At 31.3% G+C, this 23,764-nt stretch overlaps 1 protein-coding gene across 1 annotated transcript; it reads right to left on the minus strand.

The window, feature by feature from the left end:
* Positions 1-1,640: 1,640 nt before the first annotated feature.
* LOC143258084 (glycine receptor subunit alpha-1-like) lies at positions 1,641-23,035 on the minus strand. Its single transcript, XM_076517104.1, has 4 exons — positions 22,954-23,035; positions 13,573-13,698; positions 4,639-4,988; positions 1,641-2,169 (listed from the first exon to the last, which is right to left on the minus strand). Exons 1-4 carry the CDS (start codon positions 23,033-23,035, stop codon positions 1,975-1,977), a joined length of 753 nt encoding a protein of 250 aa, XP_076373219.1. The 3' UTR covers positions 1,641-1,974.
* Between the last annotated feature and the right edge of the window lie 729 nt (positions 23,036-23,764).

Consider the following 23,764-nt stretch of genomic DNA (forward strand, 5'->3'; position numbering starts at 1 on the left):
GTTTAGTTTGGAGTTATCTGATGACTAGTACTGAAGGATAACTATGTAAATGTTGATGTGGTTTAATTTGTACTAAGGTTAAGACTAGTGTGTAAAACACCTATTTATAATGTTGATGTGGTTTAGGTTGTACTAGGCTTGAGACTAGTGGTGGAGAACACCTGCATAAATGTTGATGTGGTTTAATTTGTACTAAGCTTGAGACTAGTGATGGAGGACACCCATATAAATGTTGATGTGGTTTAGTTTGGAGTTATCTGATGACTAATACTGAAGGATAACTGTATAAATGTTGATGTGGTGTAATTTGTACTAAGCCTGAGACTAGTGGTGGAAAACACCTATATAAATGTTGATGTGGTTTAGGTTGTACTAGGCCCGAGACTAGTGGTGGAGGACACCTATATAAATGTTGATGTGGTTTAGTTTGGAGTTATCTGACGACAAGTGGTGGAGGACACCTATATAAATGTTGATGTGGTTTAATTTGTACTAAGCCTGAGACTAGTGTAGAAAACACCTATATAAATGTTGATGTGGTTTATGTTGTACTAAGCCTGAGACTACTGGTGGAGGACACCAATATAAAAGTTGATGGGGTTTAATTTGCACTAAGCTTGAAACTAGTGATGGAGGACACCTATATAAATGTTTATGTGGTTTACTTTGTACTAAGTCTGAGATTAGTGGTAGAGGACACCTATATAAATGTTGATGTGGTTTAATTTGTACTAAGTCTGAGACTAGTGATGGAGGACACCTATATAAATGTTGATGTGGTTTGGTTTGTTATAAGCCTATATAAATGTTGGTGTGGTTTAGGTTGTACTAAGCCTAAGACTAGGGGTGGAAAACACCTATATAAATGTTGATGTGATTTAGTTTGTACTAAGTCTGAGACTAGTGATGGAGGACACCTATACAAATGTTGATGTCCTTTAGTTTGTACTAAGTCTGAGACTAGTGGTGGAGGACACCTATATAAATGTTTATGCGGTTTAATTTGTTGTAAGCTTGAAACTAGTGATGGAGGACACCTATATAAATGTTGATGTGGTTTAGTTTGGAGTTATCTGATGACTAGTACTGAAGGATAACTATGTAAATGTTGATGTGGTTTAATTTGTACTAAGGTTGAGACTAGTGTGTAAAACACCTATTTATAATGTTGATGTGGTTTAGGTTGCACTGGGCTTGAGACTAGTGGTGGAGAACACCTGTATAAATGTTGATGTGGTTTAATTTGTACTAAGCTTGAGACCAGTGATGGAGGACACCGATATAAATGTTGATGTGGTGTAATTTGTACTAAGCCTGAGACTAGTGGTGGAAAACACCTATATAAATGTTGATGTGGTTTAGGTTGTACTAGGCCCGAGACTAGTGGTGGAGGACACCTATATAAATGTTGATGTGGTTTAGTTTGGAGTTATCTGACGACAAGTGGTGGAGGACACCTATATAAATGTTGATGTGGTTTAATTTGTACTAAGCCTGAGACTAGTGTAGAAAACACCTATATAAATGTTGATGTGGTTTAGTTTGGAGTTATCTGACGACAAGTGGTGGAGGACACCTATATAAATGTTGATGTGGTTTAATTTGTACTAAGCCTGAGACTAGTGTAGAAAACACCTATATAAATGTTGATGTGGTTTACTTTGTACTAAGTCTGAGATTAGTGGTGGAGGACACCTATATAAATGTTGATGTGGTTTAATTTGTACTAAGCCTGAGACTAGTGTAGAAAACACCTATATAAATGTTGATGTGGTTTATGTTGTACTAAGCCTGAGACTAGCGGTGGAGGACAGCTATATAAATGTTGGTTTGTTTGGTTAGTTTGTACTAAGTTTGAGACTGGTGTTGCAGGACTCCTATATAAACGTTCATGTGGTTTAGTTTTTTGTAAGCCTGGGACTAGTGGTGGAGGACACCTATTTGAAGGTTGGTGTGGTTTAGTTCAGATTAAATTCAGTGAGGAATATATATAAAACAATAGCTGGTGCAGAATATCACAAAACCCACAGGGAAAATTATTCTGGAGAGACGATCAATTGTGTTGTAGCTGATTTTGATCTTGCCGGAGGATTGTTGAAATGTTCCGGTAGGTGGCATTGTATTATTTCTTTTAAACAGTTCATTCGTATTTCCATATATACTTGTAACCTGAAATGAAAACATTATTTAATTACGTACATAATATTTAAATTATACATTCTAATTCATCAGATCAACATTTTTCAAATAATAATATTTAAAGTGAACACCAAGGTTTTGTCCATCGTTTAAAGTAAAGTGTTGAGCGTTAGGAAGTAAAATATTAACATCCTTTAAACTAACGCGTTGGATGTTATGAAGTAAAATATTAACATCCTTTAAACTAACGTGTTGGATGTTATGAAGTAAAATATTAACATCCTTTAAACTAACGTGTTGGATGTTATGAAGTAAAATATTAACATCCTTTAAACTAACGTGTTGGATGTTATGAAGTAAAATATTAACATCCTTTAAACTAACGTGTTGGATGTTATGAAGTAAAATATTAACATCCTTTAAACTAACGTGTTGGATGTTAAGAAGTAAAATATTAACATCCTTTAAACTAACGTGTTGGATGTTATGAAGTAAAATATTAACATCCTTTGAACTAACGTGTTGGATGTTAAGAAGTAAAATATTAATATTCTTTAAACTAACGTTTTGGATGTTAAGAAGTAAAATATTAATATTCTTTAAACTAACGTTTTGGATGTTAAGAAGTAAAATATTAACATCCTTTAAACTAACGTGTTGGATGTTATAAAGTAAAATATTAACATCCTTTAAACTAACGTGTTGGATGTTAAGAAGTAAAATATTAACATCTTTTAAACTAACGTGTTGGATGTTAAGAAATAAAATATTAACATCCTTTAAACTAACGTGTTGGATGTTATGAAGTAAAATATTAACATCCTTTAAACTAACGTGTTGGATGTTAAGAAATAAAATATTAACATCCTTTAAACTAACGTGTTGGATGTTATGAAGTAAAATATTAACATCCTTTAAACTAACGTGTTGGATGTTATGAAGTAAAATATTAACATCCTTTAAACTAACGTTTTGGATGTTAAGAAGTAAAATATTAACATCCTTTAAACTAACGTGTTGGATGTTATGAAGTAAAATATTAACATCCTTTAAACTAACGTTTTGGATGTTAAGAAGTAAAATATTAACATCCTTTAAACTAACGTGTTGGATGTTATGAAGTAAAATATTAACATCCTTTAAACTAACGTGTTGGATGTTATGAAGTAAAATATTAACATCCTTTAAGCTAACGTGTTGGATGTTAAGAAATAAAATATTAACATCCTTTAAACTAACGTGTTGGATGTTAAGAAATAAAATATTAACATCCTTTAAACTAACGTTTTGGATGTTAAGAAGTAAAATATTAACATCCTTTAAACTAACGTTTTGGATGTTAAGAAGTAAAATATTAATATTCTTTAAACTAACGTTTTGGATGTTAAGAAGTAAAATATTAACATCCTTTAAACTAACGTGTTGGATGTTATAAAGTAAAATATTAACATCCTTTAAACTAACATGTTGGATGTTAAGAAATAAAATATTAACATCCTTTAAACTAACGTTTTGGATGTTAAGAAGTAAAATATTAACATCCTTTAAACTAACGTGTTGGATGTTATGAAGTAAAATATTAACATCCTTTAAACTAACGTGTTGGATGTTATGAAGTAAAATATTAACATCCTTTAAACTAACGTGTTGGATGTTATGAAGTAAAATATTAACATCCTTTAAACTAACGTGTTGGATGTTAAGAAATAAAATATTAACATCCTTTAAACTAACGTTTTGGATGTTAAGAAGTAAAATATTAACATCCTTTAAACTAACGTACGTTTTGGATGTTAAGAAGTAAAATATTAATATTCTTTAAACTAACGTACGTTTTGGATGTTAAGAAGTAAAATATTAATATTCTTTAAACTAACGTTTTGGATGTTAAGAAGTAAAATATTAACATCCTTTAAACTAACGTGTTGGATGTTATAAAGTAAAATATTAACATCCTTTAAACTAACGTTTTGGATGTTAAGAAGTAAAATATTAACATCCTTTAAACTAACGTGTTGGATGTTATGAAGTAAAATATTAACATCCTTTAAACTAACGTGTTGGATGTTAAGAAGTAAAATATTAACATCCTTTAAACTAACGTGTTGGATGTTAAGAAATAAAATATTAACATTTTTTAAACTAACGTGTTGGATGTTATGAAGTAAAATATTAACATCCTTTAAACTAACGTGTTGGATGTTATGAAGTAAAATATTAACATCCTTTAAACTAACGTGTTGGATGTTATGAAGTAAAATATTAACATCCTTTAAACTAACGTTTTGGATGTTAAGAAGTAAAATATTAACATCCTTTAAACTAACGTGTTGGATGTTATGAAGTAAAATATTAACATCCTTTAAACTAACGTGTTGGATGTTAGTAAGTATACCTGATGTTATAAGAACAAATCTTAGAGTGTAGTTGGATGTACAAACTTTGTCGTGCAGTGACGGAAAAACCTTAATTAATACTGAGCAGACAAAGTCCAATCACCTTTTCTCTAACAAATACAGGGCGAAGAGGCGACACTTGGTTTTCTTTGACCGCAATGACCAGAGCGTATTCCAGGAGAGTACTAAATACGAACCCAATGCACGACAACATCCAGATGTTTAAAGCAACCACGTAGGATACGGACGGCATTGCAGTCTGGTATTGTTGCGTCACGATAGTGAGGAGTGAGGTCACACTCAGTGTTACCCTTGCAGGGTAGGCCTCAGCTGGGATCCAAAATGTTATCTGAGACATTGTAACAATAAGAATGCTGGGAATGAACTTATTTATAAGAAAGTAGCCTAGACGTCTAGACAGTCTGATATTTCCAACCAGACACGAGAATGTTCCTGAAAGACAAAAACAGACTTGTCAGGAAATAACGAAACCTCCTGAGCGTATTTACAGCCAGTGAGTGATACATCCGACTGAAAACAAACTGGATGATGAATAATAAAACCAGTAAATTTTTTAAATATTTCAGCAAATCTATGAAAAGAAGAAATTAAAAAAATCTTTACTACAAATACTAAATAGAAATACAATAAATAGTGTTAGGAAATTATAAAATATTGAATTGAAAAACAAAGGATTAACAGATGTTTGAATGAAGAAGTAGAAACGAGTTGAATTTATACTGAGGTTTGGTTTAAGATCAGTAGATGGAACTGAGAAGTTTTCTAAGGAAATGGGATTTGAGGAAAGTCCTGTTCTGTTTCCACGTATTAACAAGGTGCGTGCTTGTAAACACTGAGAAGTCTTGTCTACCTAGGTGTCTTTAGAGATACTAAATGTATATTTATATACGACCTTTGAACGAGTTAGGATTTTAACACAAAAATGTAATTTCTTGGTTTCCCAGACAAGATATAACAAGTGTTAGAGGAAATTTTAAACATGATTGGATATTATTTGGTGGAGTTGTTTTCTTAGTAAGAATGTTCATAGTAAAGATGAACTAAACCTCGAGTTTCTTAAGGAGAATGAGTTTATTATGAAGGGATACATAGACACAGGGTGGCCTGTATTATGAAGGGATACATAGACACAGGGTGGCCTGTATTATGAAGGGATATATAGACACAGGGTGGCCTGTATTATGAAGGGATATATAGACACAGGGTGCCCTGTATTATGAAGGGATATATAGACACAGGGTGGCCTGTATTATGAAGGGATACATAGACACAGGGTGGCCTGTATTATGAAGGGATATATAGACACAAGGTGGTCTGAAGGAGAGTGAATTTATTATCAAGGGATATATAGACATAGGGTGGCCTGTTGGATTAGCAAGTGTGCAAGTTTAAAACAATTGTTAAAGTAATATAAAACTGAAACATAATTGTTAAGGTGACAATCAACTAAAACATTGTTGTTAAAGTAACATTCACTAAAACATAATTGTTAAAGTGATGTGAAACTAAAACATAATTTTTAAGGTGACACAAAACTGATACAGGGTGACCCCACTACTGAGGAGGACTGGATGATCTGTTGGAAGTGGTATTATTCTTATCTTACAGTTTTATCATAAATTTAAGTTCACACATATTTCTCAAGGCAAGTTTAAAGTAGAAGTGTGGAAAGATATACCAGTTTATTTCTGATATATGTGTACATATAAATCCAAACAATCTATACTCTTAGCAAACGTTACGTGTAAATAAACGGGTCTTTAATTTTCGTTGTCCATTGGGTGAGTCGTAAATTAAGAACTAACAGAACTAAAATTAACGTGTTGGTCTCAACAAAAACAGAATATTTTGTAATGTTGTGTTAAAACGAAAGGAATCGAACCTGAAAAAATGAGTTCAGCAAGCAGAAAGTTGGAGAACAGAAAGGTTTAGTAATAACGTCCAGTAGGTGGTGTTATATCTCTAGATTGTAGCTAACACCATTACTGTACCCATTCCAAATTACTTTCTAAACTATTAAAGTTCTAAACTTTTCTATAAATAGTGCTATTCTGCATACGAATGATAAACATTTATAGCTTCATATCACTCAAATATATGTTTCAGTTTAGTATCACAGAACTAAGGTTCACTTAATGACATGGTTTAAAGTTTTATAAGGTATGATTTTGAAGACTAGAGTGAACTTTTCTTGATATAAATATGTTATACTGTAATCATGTTACACCAATATTGACTGAAATATATAGATCCATATTCTTTACGAACCGGCTCCTGGTGGCTGACATTCCAATTTTTTGCGATAGTTAATCGAAATCTTCACATTACAGATTCAAGATTTTTAGTTTCAGGAAAGACAGAAAGTAGAGATCGTTCATAGAACGTTGTTGTTGTTGGTAATGTCCGGGATCCTTACCTTGGTACGGGGAGAATCCATGCATTCAGATCTTTCGATGTTCGAGAAGGAAGTTAATATTTTAGAAATTTACTAACCAGTCGTACATCAAACATATGTCAGACTTAACATTGTGTTATCAATAATACATTTCAGGTTTATAAAAAATGACATCACTTCCAGACTGCTCTAGCTGTTTACAATAAACTTTATAATCACCCTGTATTTCTTACGTAGTTCGTCCTGCAGACTGCTCAAGATACTTACCATAAACTTTATAATCACCCTGTATGTCTTACGTGGTTCGTCCTACAGACTGCTCAAGATACTTACCATAAACTTTATAACCACCCTGTATGTCTTACGTGGTTCGTCTTGCAGACTGTTCTAGATACTTACCATAAACTTTATAATCACCCTGTATGTCTTACGTGGTTCGTCCTACAGACTGCTCAAGATACTTACCATAAACTTTATAACCACCCTGTATGTCTTACGTGGTTCGTCCTACAGACTGCTCAAGATACTTACCATAAACTTTATAACCACCCTGTATGTCTTACGTGGTTCGTCTTGCAGACTGTTCTAGATACTTACCATAAACTTTATAATCACCCTGTATGTCTTACGTGGTTCGTCCTACAGACTGCTCAAGATACTTACCATAAACTTTATAACCACCCTGTATGTCTTACGTGGTTCGTCTTGCAGACTGTTCTAGATACTTACCATAAACTTTATAATCACCCTGTATGTCTTACGTGATTCGTCCTACAGACTGCTCAAGATACTTACCATAAACTTTATAATCACCCTGTATGTATTACGTGGTTCGTCCTGCAGACTGTTCTAGATACTTACCATAAACTTTATAACCACTCTGTATTTCTTACGTGGTTCGTCCTGCAGACTGTTCTAGATACTTACCATAAACTTTATAATCACCCTGTATGTCTTACGTGGTTCGTCCTACAGACTGCTCAAGATACTTACCATAAACTTTATAACCACCCTGTATGTCTTACGTGATTCGTCTGCAGACTGCTCTAGATACTTACCATAAACTTTATAATCACCCTGTATGTGTTACGTGGTTCGTCCTGCAGACTGTTCTAGATACTTACCATAAATTTTATAATCACCCTGTATGTCTTACGTGGTTCGTCCTACAGACTGCTCAAGATACTTACCATAAACTTTATAACCACCCTGTATGTCTTACGTGATTCGTCTGCAGACTGCTCTAGATACTTACCACAAACTTTATAATCACCCTGTATGTGTTACGTGGTTCGTCTTGCAGACTGTTCTAGATACTTACCATAAATTTTATAATCACCCTGTATGTCTTACGTGGTTCGTCCTACAGACTGCTCAAGATACTTACCATAAACTTTATAACCACCCTGTATGTCTTACGTGGTTCGTCTTGCAGACTGTTCTAGATACTTACCATAAACTTTATAATCACCCTGTATGTCTTACGTGGTTCGTCCTACAGACTGCTCAAGATACTTACCATAAACTTTATAACCACCCTGTATGTCTTACGTGGTTCGTCCTACAGACTGCTCAAGATACTTACCATAAACTTTATAACCACCCTGTATGTCTTACGTGGTTCGTCTTGCAGACTGTTCTAGATACTTACCATAAACTTTATAATCACCCTGTATGTCTTACGTGGTTCGTCTTGCAGACTGTTCTAGATACTTACCATAAACTTTATAATCATCCTGTATGTCTTACGTGGTTCGTCCTGCAGACTGCTCTAGATACTTACCATAAACTTTATAATCATCCTGTATGTCTTACGTGGTTCGTCCTGCAGACTGCTCAAGATACTTACCATAAACTTTATAACCACCCTGTATGTCTTACGTGGTTCGTCTTGCAGACTGTTCTAGATACTTACCATAAACTTTATAATCACCCTGTATGTCTTACGTGGTTCGTCTTGCAGACTGTTCTAGATACTTACCATAAACTTTATAATCACCCTGTATGTCTTACGTGGTTCGTCCTACAGACTGCTCAAGATACTTACCATAAACTTTATAACCACCCTGTATGTCTTACGTGATTCGTCTGCAGACTGCTCTAGATACTTACCATAAACTTTATAATCACCCTGTATGTGTTACGTGGTTCGTCCTGCAGACTCTTCTAGATACTTACCATAAACTTTATAATCATCCTGTATGTCTTACGTGGTTCGTCCTGCAGACTGCTCTAGATACTTACCATAAATTTTATAATCACCCTGTATGTCTTACGTGGTTCGTCCTACAGACTGCTCAAGATACTTACCATAAACTTTATAACCACCCTGTATGTCTTACGTGGTTCGTCTTGCAGACTGTTCTAGATACTTACCATAAACTTTATAATCACCCTGTATGTCTTACGTGGTTCGTCCTACAGACTGCTCAAGATACTTACCATAAACTTTATAACCACCCTGTATGTCTTACGTGGTTCGTCCTACAGACTGCTCAAGATACTTACCATAAACTTTATAACCACCCTGTATGTCTTACGTGGTTCGTCTTGCAGACTGTTCTAGATACTTACCATAAACTTTATAATCACCCTGTATGTCTTACGTGGTTCGTCTTGCAGACTGTTCTAGATACTTACCATAAACTTTATAATCATCCTGTATGTCTTACGTGGTTCGTCCTGCAGACTGCTCTAGATACTTACCATAAACTTTATAATCATCCTGTATGTCTTACGTGGTTCGTCCTGCAGACTGCTCAAGATACTTACCATAAACTTTATAACCACCCTGTATGTCTTACGTGGTTCGTCTTGCAGACTGTTCTAGATACTTACCATAAACTTTATAATCACCCTGTATGTCTTACGTGGTTCGTCTTGCAGACTGTTCTAGATACTTACCATAAACTTTATAATCACCCTGTATGTCTTACGTGGTTCGTCCTACAGACTGCTCAAGATACTTACCATAAACTTTATAACCACCCTGTATGTCTTACGTGATTCGTCTGCAGACTGCTCTAGATACTTACCATAAACTTTATAATCACCCTGTATGTGTTACGTGGTTCGTCCTGGAGACTCTTCTAGATACTTACCATAAACTTTATAATCATCCTGTATGTCTTACGTGGTTCGTCCTGCAGACTGCTCTAGATACTTACCATAAACTTTATAACCACCCTGTATGTCTTACGTGGTTCGTCCTGCAGACTGCTCAAGATACTTACCATAAACTTTATAATCATCCTGTATGTCTTACGTGGTTCGTCCTGCAGACTGCTCTAGATACTTACCATAAACTTTATAATCATCCTGTATATCTTACGTGGTTCGTCCTGCAGACTGCTCAAGATACTTACCATAAACTTTATAACCACCCTGTATGTCTTACGTGGTTCGTCTTGCAGACTGTTCTAGATACTTACCATAAACTTTATAATCACCCTGTATGTCTTACGTGGTTCGTCTTGCAGACTGTTCTAGATACTTACCATAAACTTTATAATCACCCTGTATGTCTTACGTGGTTCGTCCTACAGACTGCTCAAGATACTTACCATAAACTTTATAACCACCCTGTATGTCTTACGTGATTCGTCTGCAGACTGCTCTAGATACTTACCATAAACTTTATAATCACCCTGTATGTGTTACGTGGTTCGTCCTGCAGACTGTTCTAGATACTTACCATAAACTTTATAATCACCCTGTATTTCTTACGTGGTTCGTATGCAGACTGTTCTAGATACTTACCATAAACTTTATAATCACCCTGTATGTCTTACGTGGTTCGTCCTACAGACTGCTCAAGATACTTACCATAAACTTTATAACCACCCTGTATGTCTTACGTGGTTCGTCCTACAGACTGCTCAAGATACTTACCATAAACTTTATAACCACCCTGTATGTCTTACGTGGTTCGTCTTGCAGACTGTTCTAGATACTTACCATAAACTTTATAATCACCCTGTATGTCTTACGTGGTTCGTCTTGCAGACTGTTCTAGATACTTACCATAAACTTTATAATCATCCTGTATGTCTTACGTGGTTCGTCCTGCAGACTGCTCTAGATACTTACCATAAACTTTATAATCATCCTGCATGTCTTACGTGGTTCGTCCTGCAGACTGCTCAAGATACTTACCATAAACTTTATAACCACCCTGTATGTCTTACGTGGTTCGTCTTGCAGACTGTTCTAGATACTTACCATAAACTTTATAATCACCCTGTATGTCTTACGTGGTTCGTCTTGCAGACTGTTCTAGATACTTACCATAAACTTTATAATCACCCTGTATGTCTTACGTGGTTCGTCCTACAGACTGCTCAAGATACTTACCATAAACTTTATAACCACCCTGTATGTCTTACGTGATTCGTCTGCAGACTGCTCTAGATACTTACCATAAACTTTATAATCACCCTGTATGTGTTACGTGGTTCGTCCTGCAGACTCTTCTAGATACTTACCATAAACTTTATAATCATCCTGTATGTCTTACGTGGTTCGTCCTGCAGACTGCTCTAGATACTTACCATAAACTTTATAACCACCCTGTATGTCTTACGTGGTTCGTCCTGCAGACTGCTCAAGATACTTACCATAAACTTTATAATCATCCTGTATGTCTTACGTGGTTCGTCCTGCAGACTGCTCTAGATACTTACCATAAACTTTATAATCATCCTGTATATCTTACGTGGTTCGTCCTGCAGACTGCTCAAGATACTTACCATAAACTTTATAACCACCCTGTATGTCTTACGTGGTTCGTCTTGCAGACTGTTCTAGATACTTACCATAAACTTTATAATCACCCTGTATGTCTTACGTGGTTCGTCTTGCAGACTGTTCTAGATACTTACCATAAACTTTATAATCACCCTGTATGTCTTACGTGGTTCGTCCTGCAGACTGCTCAAGATACTTACCATAAACTTTATAACCACCCTGTATGTCTTACGTGATTCGTCTGCAGACTGCTCTAGATACTTACCATAAACTTTATAATCACCCTGTATGTGTTACGTGGTTCGTCCTGCAGACTGTTCTAGATACTTACCATAAACTTTATAATCACCCTGTATTTCTTACGTGGTTCGTATGCAGACTGTTCTAGATACTTACCATAAACTTTATAATCATCCTGTATGTCTTACGTGGTTCGTCCTGCAGACTGCTCTAGATACTTACCATAAACTTTATAACCACCCTGTATGTCTTACGTGGTTCGTCCTGCAGACTGCTCAAGATACTTACCATAAACTTTATAATCATCCTGTATGTCTTACGTGGTTCGTCCTGCAGACTGCTCTAGATACTTACCATAAACTTTATAATCATCCTGTATGTCTTACGTGGTTCGTCCTGCAGACTGCTCAAGATACTTACCATAAACTTTATAACCACCCTGTATGTCTTACGTGGTTCGTCCTGCAGACTGCTCAAGATACTTACCATAAACTTTATAATCATCCTGTATTTCTTACGTGGTTCGTATGCAGACTGCTCTAGATACTTACCATAACTTTATAATCACCCTGTAGTTCTTACGTGGTTCGTCCTGCAGACTGCTCTAGATACTTACCATAACTTTATAATCACCCTGTAGTTCTTACGTGGTTCGATCTGCAGACTGCTCTAGATACTTACCATAAACTTTATAATCACCCTGTAGTTCTTACGTGGCTCGTCCTGTAGGATACTTACCAAAATCTTTATAATTACCCTGTAGTTCTTACACGGTCACGTTGCGCCATACACTAAATTATAAAATAAACACGTGAGAAAGAGAAGGAATACTCAGGAAGTCCTTTTTGATAGGAACGTCTGAGAACTGTGTTGGAAGGTTGATATGGAGGACAGGTGTAATCATTCGTTAAAACCACTTATATGTTCACTAGAAGTTTTGTGTTGGTAATAAACAATTAGAACAACCACACACAATAAAAAGATGGATACATATCCTTACCTATGTTGATATGGAGGACAGGTGTAATCATTCGTGAAAACCACTTATATGTTCACTAGAAGTTTTGTGTTGGTAATAAACAATTAGAACAACCACACACAATAAAAAGATGGATACATATCCTTACCTATGTTGATATGGAGGACAGGTGTAATCATTCGTTAAAACCACTTATATGTTCACTAGAAGTTTTGTGTTGGTAATAAACAATTAGAACAACCACACACAATAAAAAGATGGATACATATCCTTACCTATGTTGATATGGAGGACAGGTGTAATCATTCGTGAAAACCACTTATATGTTCACTAGAAGTTTTGTGTCGGTAATAAACAATTAGAACAACCACACACAATAAAAAGATGGATACATATCCTTACCTATGTTGATATGGAGGACAGGTGTAATCATTCGTGAAAACCACTTATATGTTCACTAGAAGTTTTGTGTCGGTAATAAACAATTAGAACAACCACACACAATAAAAAGATGGATACATATCCTTACCTATGTTGATATGGAGGACAGGTGTAATCATTCGTGAAAACCACTTATATATTCACTAGAAGTTTTGTGTTGGTAATAAACAATTAGAACAACCACACACAATAAAAAGATGGATACATATCCTTACCTATGCTGTATGTTTTGGTACAGTTGGCGTAGTTACGTCCTGTGACGTCAAACTGAGCTAGCAACAATTTGTCAGTTACTTGAAATTCTCTCCATAACAAGAGAACGTTGTCCGCTGTGTACTGAACTGTAATAACGGATAACATAACGTTAGAAAGTTGTCCGCTGTGTACTGAACTGTAATAACGGATAACATAACGTTAAATCGTTGTCCGCTGTGTACTGAACTGTACAAAGAGGGTATCGTGTTAACTCGTTGTCCAATGTGTTTTAAACTGTACTGAGATGTAGCACATTGTTAGAAAGTTATCCATTGTCAATTGAACATTAATATCACAAACATATCGTTAGAACGTTGTCTGATGAGCAGTAAAAACATCATATCCTTAGAGCTTTGTCTGTATAGTGAACTCTAATAAGAGTAATCATGTTGTCCGCTGTATACTCAACAATAATGTGAAATAACACACATCACGTTGTTAACTACTAGACTGTATAGTTAAATAACACACATCACGTTGTTAACTAGTAGAATGTATAGTTAAATAACACACATCACGTTGTTAACTAGTAGAATGTATAGTTAATTAACACACATCACGTTGTTAACTACTAGAATGTATAGTTAAATAACATACATCACGTTGTTAACTACTAGAATGTATAGTTAAATAACACACATCACGTTGTTAACTAGTAGGCTGTATAGTTAAATAGCACATCACGTTGTTAGCTACTAGAATGTATAGTTAAATAACACACACCACGTTATTAACTAGTAGGCTGTATAGTTAAATAACATACATCACGTTGTTAACTAGTGGGCTGTATAGTTAAATAGCACATCACGTTGTTAGCTACTAGAATGTATAGTTAAATAACACACACCACGTTATTAACTAGTAGGCTGTATATTTAAATAACACACATCACGTTGTTAACTACTAGAGTGTACATTTAAATAACACACATCATGTTATTACCTAGTAGGCTGTATAATTAAATAATACACACCACGTTATTAACTAGTAGGCTGTATAGTTAAATAACACATCTCACGTTATTCACTAGTAGGCTGTATATTTAAATAGCGCACATCACGTTATTAACTAGTAGGCTGTATGGTTAAATAATACACATCACGTTATTAACTAGTAGGCTGTATAGTTAAATAGCACACATCACGTTATTAGCTAGTATGCTGTATAGTTAAATAATACACACCACGTTATTAACTAGTAGGCTGTATAGTTAAATAACACATCTCACGTTATTCACTAGTAGGCTGTACATTTAAATAGCACACATCACGTTATTAACTAGTAGGCTGTATAGTGAATAACACATCACGTTATTAACTAGTAGGCTCTATAGTTACATAACATACATCACGTTATTAACTAGTAGGCTGTATGGTAAATAACACATCACGTTATTAACTAGTAGGCTGTATAGTTAAATAACACACATCACGTTGTGAACTAGTAGGCTGTATAGTTAACTAACACACACCACGTTGTTAACTAGTAGGCTGTGTATTTAAATAATACACATCACGTTATTAACTAGTAGGCTGTGTATTTAAATAATACACATCACGTTGTTAACTAGTAGGCTGTGTATTTAAATAATACACATCACGTTATTAACTAGTAGGTTGTGTATTTAAATAATACACATCACGTTATTAACTAGTAGGTTGTGTATTTAAATAATACACATCACGTTATTAACTAGTAGGTTGTGTATTTAAATAATACACATCACGTTATTAACTAGTAGGTTGTGTATTTAAATAATACACATCACGTTATTAACTAGTAGGTTGTGTATTTAAATAATACACATCACGTTATTAACTAGTAGGTTGTGTATTTAAATAATACACATCACGTTATTAACTAGTAGGTTGTGTATTTAAATAATACACATCACGTTATTAACTAGTAGGCTGTGTATTTAAATAATACACATCACGTTATTAACTAGTAGGCTGTGTATTTAAAAATAATACATCACGTTATTAACTAGTAGGTTGTATAGTTAAATAACACACACCACGTTGTTAACTAGTAGGCTGTATAGTTAAATAACACACATCACGTTGTTAACTAGTAGGCTGTATAGTTAAATAACACACATCACGTTGTTAACTAGTAGGCTGTATAGTTAAATAACACACACCACGTTGTTAACTAGTAGGCTGTGTATTTAAATAACACACACCACGTTGTTAACTAGTAGGCTGTGTATTTAAATAATACACATCACGTTGTTAACTAGTAGGCTGTATAGTTAAATAATACACACCATGTTGTTAACTAGTAGGCTGTGTATTTAAATAATACACATCATGTTGTTAACTAGTAGGCTGTATAGTTAAATAATACACGTCACGTTGTTAACTTGTAGGCTGTATAGTTAAATAATACACGTCACGTTGTTAACTAGTGGGTTGTATAGTTAAATAATACACGTCACGTTGTTAACTAGTAGGCTGTATAGTTAAATAATACACGTCACGTTGTTAACTAGTAGGCTGTATAGTTAAATAATACACATCACGTTGTTAACTAGTAGGTTGTATAGTTAAATAATACACGTCACGTTGTTAACTAGTAGGCTGTATAGTTAAATAATACACGTCACGTTGTTAACTAGTAGGCTGTATAGTTAAATAACACACATCACGTTGTAAACTAGTAGGCTGTATAGTTAAATAATACACGTGATATTGTTAACATTCATATTCTGCTGTTTTCGTGTTAATAGTTCCTTATATATGTTGTAATTGTGTTTCAATACAGAAACATTCACTGTGAAGGTTAAACATAAATAAACAGTAAAGTTTACATCAACACCAACAAAACAATATCAAATTTCTATAGATATTAGTTTCAACACTTGACACGCCCTCTTGAGGCAAGTATTGATACTGTTCCGTGAGGGTGTGATTCAAGTTTCTTTTAAACCACATTACGTTATTATGTGTATACAGTTATTATTAGAAGTAAACCTATGACTGAGAAACGATACCAAACGAATTTAAAAAAAATTACTAAAAACAAAAGATAAACAATGGAAGAAATAAGAACTGTAGAATTAAAACCTAACTTTAACATGAGAAACACTTTTGAGTTAGTTAGGTCTAAAATCAGGCAGAGCTAGTATCAAACATCGAATTATTTGATTAGATGCGTTTGTAATTTAAATGCTTTACGTGATCATTTCTCACTGTTAGAGAAGAAAAAAGAAAAAAGAAAAAATATATTATAAATAACTGTCAGGAAAGGAATATAACACGTAACTACAAACACGTGATTATTTATCTTTAAATAATAATATAACATGTTACCTATTACTACAAACACGTGATTATTTATCTTTAAATAATAATATAACACGTAACCTATTATTACAAACACGTGATTATTTATCTTTAAATTATAATATAACACGTAACTTATTACAAACACGCGATTATTTATCTTTAAATAATAATATAACACGTAACTTATTATTACAAACACGTGATTATTTATCTTTAAATAATAATATAACACGTAACTTATTATTACAAACACGTAATTATTTATCTTTAAATAATAATATAACACGTAACTTATTATTACAAACACGTGATTATTTATCTTCAAATGATAATATAACACGTAACATATTATTACAAGCCCGTGATTATGTAGCTTCAAATGATAATATAACACGTAACATATTATTACAAACACGTGATTATGTATCTTCAAATGATAATATAACACGTAACTTTACTATCACTAACACGCTAATAATTATAATACTATAGCACGTAACTTTACTATTACAAACACGTTATTGTTTATTTATATTCAAATAATAATACCACACGTAACTTTACCATTACTATATATTACGTATGTGTTACGTACATTAAAAAAAGGCCGGAGAAAATTAGAACATACAAAATGATGTATTTTGTAAAACGTTATTAAGTGTAAGTTTGTTTAAGATAATATATAGAAACATACACTCTACGATGATTCAGTAAATAAATCAATATTTGGAACCTTGCCGGTCGTGCTATGTCTGATGACTGTGCATCTAGAAAATAACTTTGCAGCCTAGATTACATCGCAAAACGCTTTATTGTGAGGTTGATACGTTCAAGGTACAGCTATCCTTCCTACTGACTTCAAGTATACGCGAAATACAGAAGAATACTGGATTTTACCATTATGGAATATTATGAAATTTTGTTTAATTTTCCAGTTACTTGAAGTATGCAACTTTTGAACAAATATGTCGTTAAGTAAATTGTATACCCTTTAGGATGGCGATCCCCGGATTATGTTGCATTGTTACTTGCATCACTGAAAGGCTTCTGCTTTTGAAATTTGTGTTAATATATTTCCACTTGTTACAAATTATCATGCGCTGTTTACAATGGCTGGACAAAAAAATTATTGCAGGTCTCTTTCTGGGTAATCCTAGTACCTCATGATGATACATATTTCATTACTTTCAAATGATATTAAGACAGAAAATATTATAACTTCCTGATGTAAATACATGTTTATAACATGTACGAGTGAATATTTACAAAAAAGATCAGTTTTAAACGGGACCACACTACCTACAAAACGAAAATTGGTGTTAAAATAGTTCTGATACATGCCGTTTCAAGATTATTTTCTATCAAGCATTAAACTGACTGTGTTATCATATAGGAACTAACTCAAGAAAGTGGTGAGAGACTAACAGAAGAAACTGCTTGAAATGTATTCAGTTCCTACTTTTAGTTCTACAACAAAATATTTGTAAAATGTTTACCGTTTCTAAACTTACTGATGTTCCTCACCCATCTAACAAACAAATGTGATTTTAACACAATTTGTGTTTGTTTTTTGTTATTTGAGTAAAATTACATTATTTTACTTAATCATGTAATGTATTTTACAATAACAAAACACAACATCCTCTCCGTGAATCTAATGATGTAGTTTACAATAATAATAAAAAATATTCTCAATGAATCTTATAATGTAGTTTACAATAATAAAAACAAACCATCTTCTCAATGAATCTTATAATGTAGTTTACAATAATAAAACAAACCATCTTATCAATGAATCTTATAATGTAGTTTATAATAATAAAACAAACCATCTTCTCAATGAATCTTATGATGTAGTTTATAATAATAAAAACAAATCATCTTATGAATGAATCTTATAATGTAGTTTACAATAATAAAAACAAACCATCTTCTCAATGAATCTTATAATGTAGTTTACAATAATAAAAACAAATCATCTTATGAATGAATCTTATAATGTAGTTTATAATAATAAAAACAAACCATCTTCTCAATGAATCTTATGATGTAGTTTATAATAATAAAAACAAATCATCTTATGAATGAATCTTATAATGTAGTTTACAATAATAAAAACAAACCATCTTATGCATGAATCTTATAATGTAGTTTACAATAATAAAAACAAACCATTTTCTCAATGAATCTTATAATGTAGTTTACAATAATAAAAACAAACCATCTTATCAATGAATCTTATAATGTAGTTTATAATAATAAAATATACCATGTTATCAATGAATCTTATAATGTAGTTTATAATAATAAAAGATACCATCTTATGAATGAATCTTATAATGTAGTTTACAATAATAAAACAAACCATCTTATCAAAGAATCTTATAATGTAGTTTATAATAATAAAAACAAACCATCTTATTAATGAATCTTATAATGTAGTTTATAATAATAAAAACAAACCATCTTATCAATGAATCTTATAATGTAGTTTACAATAATAAAAACAAACCATCTTATGAATGAATCTTATAATGTAGTTTACAATAATAAAAACAAACCATCTTATCAACGAATCTTATAATGTAGTTTATAATAATAAAAATATACCATGTTATCAATGAATCTTATAATGTAGTTTACAATAATAAAAACAAACCATCTTATCAATGAATCTTATAATGTAGTTTATAATAATAAAAACAAACCATCTTATTAATGAATCTTATAATGTAGTTTATAATAATAAAAACAAACCATCTTATCAATGAATCTTATAATGTAGTTTACAATAATAAAAACAAGCCATCTTATCAATGAATCTTATAATGTAGTTTATAATAATAAAAACAAACCATCTTATGAATGAATCTTATAATGTAGTTTACAATAATAAAAACAAACCATCTTATCAATGAATCTTATAATGTAGTTTATAATAATAAAAATATACCATGTTATCAATGAATCTTATAATGTAGTTTATAATAATAAAAATATACCATCTTATGAATGAATCTTATAATGTAGTTCACAATAATAAAAACAAACCATCTTATCAATGAATCTTATAATGTAGTTTATAATAATAAAAATGTACCATCTTATGAATGAATCTTATAATGTAGTTTATAATAATAAAAATATACCATCTTCTCAATGAATCTTATAATGTAGTTTACAATAATAAAAACAAACCATCTTATTAATGAATTTTATAATGTAGTTTACAATAATAAAAACAAACCATCTTATGAATGAATCTTATAATGTAGTTTATAGTAATAAAAACAAACCATCTTCTCAATGAATCTTATAATGTAGTTTATAGTAATAAAAACAAACCATCTTATCAATGAATCTTATAATGTAGTTTATAATAATAAAAACAAACCATCTTATGAATGAATCTTATAATGTAGTTTACAATAATAAAAACAAACCATCTTATCAATGAATCTTATAATGTAGTTTATAATAATAAAAATATACCAACTTATGAATGAATCTTATAATGTAGTTTACAATAATAAAAACAAACCATCTTATCAATGAATCTTATAATGTAGTTTATAATAATAAAAATATACCATCTTATGAATGAATGTTATAATGTAGTTTACAATAATAAAAACAAACTATCTTATCAATGAATCTTATAATGTAGTTTATAATAATAAAAATATACCATCTTATGAATGAATCTTATAATGTAGTTTATAATAATAAAAATATACCATCTTCTCAATGAATTTTATGATGTAGTTTACAATAATAAAAACAAACCATCTTATGAATGAATCTTATAATGTAGTTTATAATAATAAAAACAAACAATCTTATGAATGAATCTTATAATGTAGTTTACAATAATAAAAACAAACCATCTTATCAATGAATCTTATAATGTAGTTTATAATAATAAAAACAAACCATCTTATGAATGAATCTTATAATGTAGTTTATAATAATAAAAACAAACCATCTTATTAATGAATCTTATAATGTAGTTTATAATAATAAAAATATACCATCTTATGAATGAATGTTATAATGTAGTTTACAATAATAAAAACAAACCATCTTATCAATGAATCTTATAATGTAGTTTATAATAATAAAAACAAACCATTTTCTCAATGAATCTTATAATGTAGTTTACAATAATAAAAACAAACCATCTTATCAATGAATCTTATAATGTAGTTTATAGTAATAAAAACAAACCATCTTATGAATGAATCTTATGATGTAGTTTACAATAATAAAAACAAACCATCTTATCAATGAATCTTATAATGTAGTTTACAATAATAAAAACAAACCATCTTATGAATGAATCTTATCATGTAGTTTACAATATTAAAAACAAACCATCTTATGAATGAATCTTATAATGTAGTTTACAATAATAAAAACAAACCATCTTATCAACGAATTTATAGTGTAGTTTATAATAATAAAAATATACCATCTTATGAATGAATCTTATAATGTAGTTTACAATAATAAAAACAACCCATCTTATTAATGAATCTTATAATGTAGTTTACAATAATAAAAATATACCATCTTATGAATGAATCTTATAATGTAGTTTATAATAATAAAAATATACCATCTTCTCAATGAATCTTATGATGTAGTTTACAACAATGACAAAACAACATGTGATCAAACAGTTAATTCACTTCTTCTAGATGAATTCCGAAAATTGATAATTTTGAAAACTTTGAGTGACAAGTTATTTATTTTTAAACTAAAGTGTTAGTAGAGTTTAGTCTTTATGGATATTATCCATACATTATCTATGAATTATCGATATATAATATATACATTATCCATACATTAACTGTACATTATCTATATACTATTAATACATTATCCATACATTAACTGTACATTATCTATATACTATTAATACATTATCCATACATTAACTGTACATTATCTATATACTATTAATACATTATCCATACATTAACTGTACATTATCTATATACTATTAATACATTATCCATACATTAACTGTACATTATCTATATACTATTAATACATTATCCATACATTAACTGTACATTATCTATATACTATTAATACATTATCCATACATTAACTGTACATTATCTATATACTATTAATACATTATCCATACATTAACTGTACATTATCTATATACTATTAATACATTATCCATACATTAACTGTACATTATCTATACTATTATTAATACATTATCCATTACATTAACTGTACATTATCTGTATACTATTAATACATTATCCATACATTAACTGTACATTATCTATATACTATTAATACATTATCCATACATTAAATGTACATTATCTATATACTATTAATACATTATCCATACATTAACTGTACATTATCTTATATACTATTAATACATTATCCATACATTAACATTATTACTGTACATTATCTCATATACTATTAATACATTATCCATACGTTAACTGTACATTATCTATATACTATTAATACATTATCCATACATTAACTGTACATTATCTATATACTATTAATACATTATCCATACATTAACTGTGCATTATCTATATACTATTAATACATTATCCATACATTAACTGTACATTATCTATATACTATTAATACGTTATCCATACATTAACTGTACATTATCTATATACTATTAATACATTATCCATACATTAACTGTACATTATCTATATACTATTAATACATTATCCATACATTAACTGTACATTATCTATATACTATTAATACATTATCCATACATTAACTGTACATTATCTATATACTATTAATACATTATCCATACATTAACTGTACATTATCTATATACTATTAATACATTATCCATACATTAACTGTACATTATCTATATACTATTAATACATTATCCACATATTATCCATACATTTCGTTTTCCAAACTTTGTTTCTTTTATTTTGTTTATTTTGTAGTTAAGTTTGTAAAACGTGTATCTGTCTTATCTTGAAAGTTATGTTTTAAAGTGTTGAAACCAACAGCTGTGTTACTTACGACTCATTATCTTGATGCTACAGTCTTGAACGTCATGAGGGTAAGATCCCAGGTTCATCTCACAACTTAACGTGAGAGACATTCTATAAAAAACATCATAGTTAGAGAACTTCCATGAACCTGACAACAGCAGAATTTGGTGTAAAAAATGTTATATGAATCATAAACCTAGAAACCATAAGACACTGAAGGAACTGATGTGACTTCCTTTATTTCTCAGCTGTTAAACATGATGTTACCTAGATGACATTATGAACCTAGCAACAGTAAAAGTTGATGAGAAACCTGGGACGACTTTCAATGCTTAAACTTTTTGTAACATTTGTGAGTTACCAGTCCTTGTGTTACTCGATTTGTAGCCATGTCAGTTATTTTCCCTATAATCTTCTCTTGTTCGAACTTGGCTTTTGCCAAAACGTGGCTGTCACGGAAACCTCTCATTACAGGTAAACTAAACTTTGTGATATCAGAATAGAAGATATGGTTTATTCTGTAATCACGATTCTATAATACGTTCTGTTTCACCCAAAATCGATTGTAAGGTAAAATTATCTTTCTATACTCGAATAAAGAAAACTAAAATGTGATTTGGCATGAGTGAAATAAATTATTCAAACTTATTTAGACTGAATTAAGAAATATTGGACACTTTTTTTTTGCGTTTTTATGCGTTACCAAAACTACATAAAAATAGTAGATATTCTTTTAAACCAGTATTTAACACTTACACAATATTGGATTGTTTTGTTTTTTGAATTTGGCGCAAAGCTACGAGAGAGCATATGAGCGCTAATTATCCCTAATTTAGTAG

This window comes from Tachypleus tridentatus, chromosome 7 (assembly GCF_004210375.1).
Source record: "Tachypleus tridentatus isolate NWPU-2018 chromosome 7, ASM421037v1, whole genome shotgun sequence".
Lineage (NCBI taxonomy): Eukaryota > Metazoa > Arthropoda > Merostomata > Xiphosura > Limulidae > Tachypleus > Tachypleus tridentatus.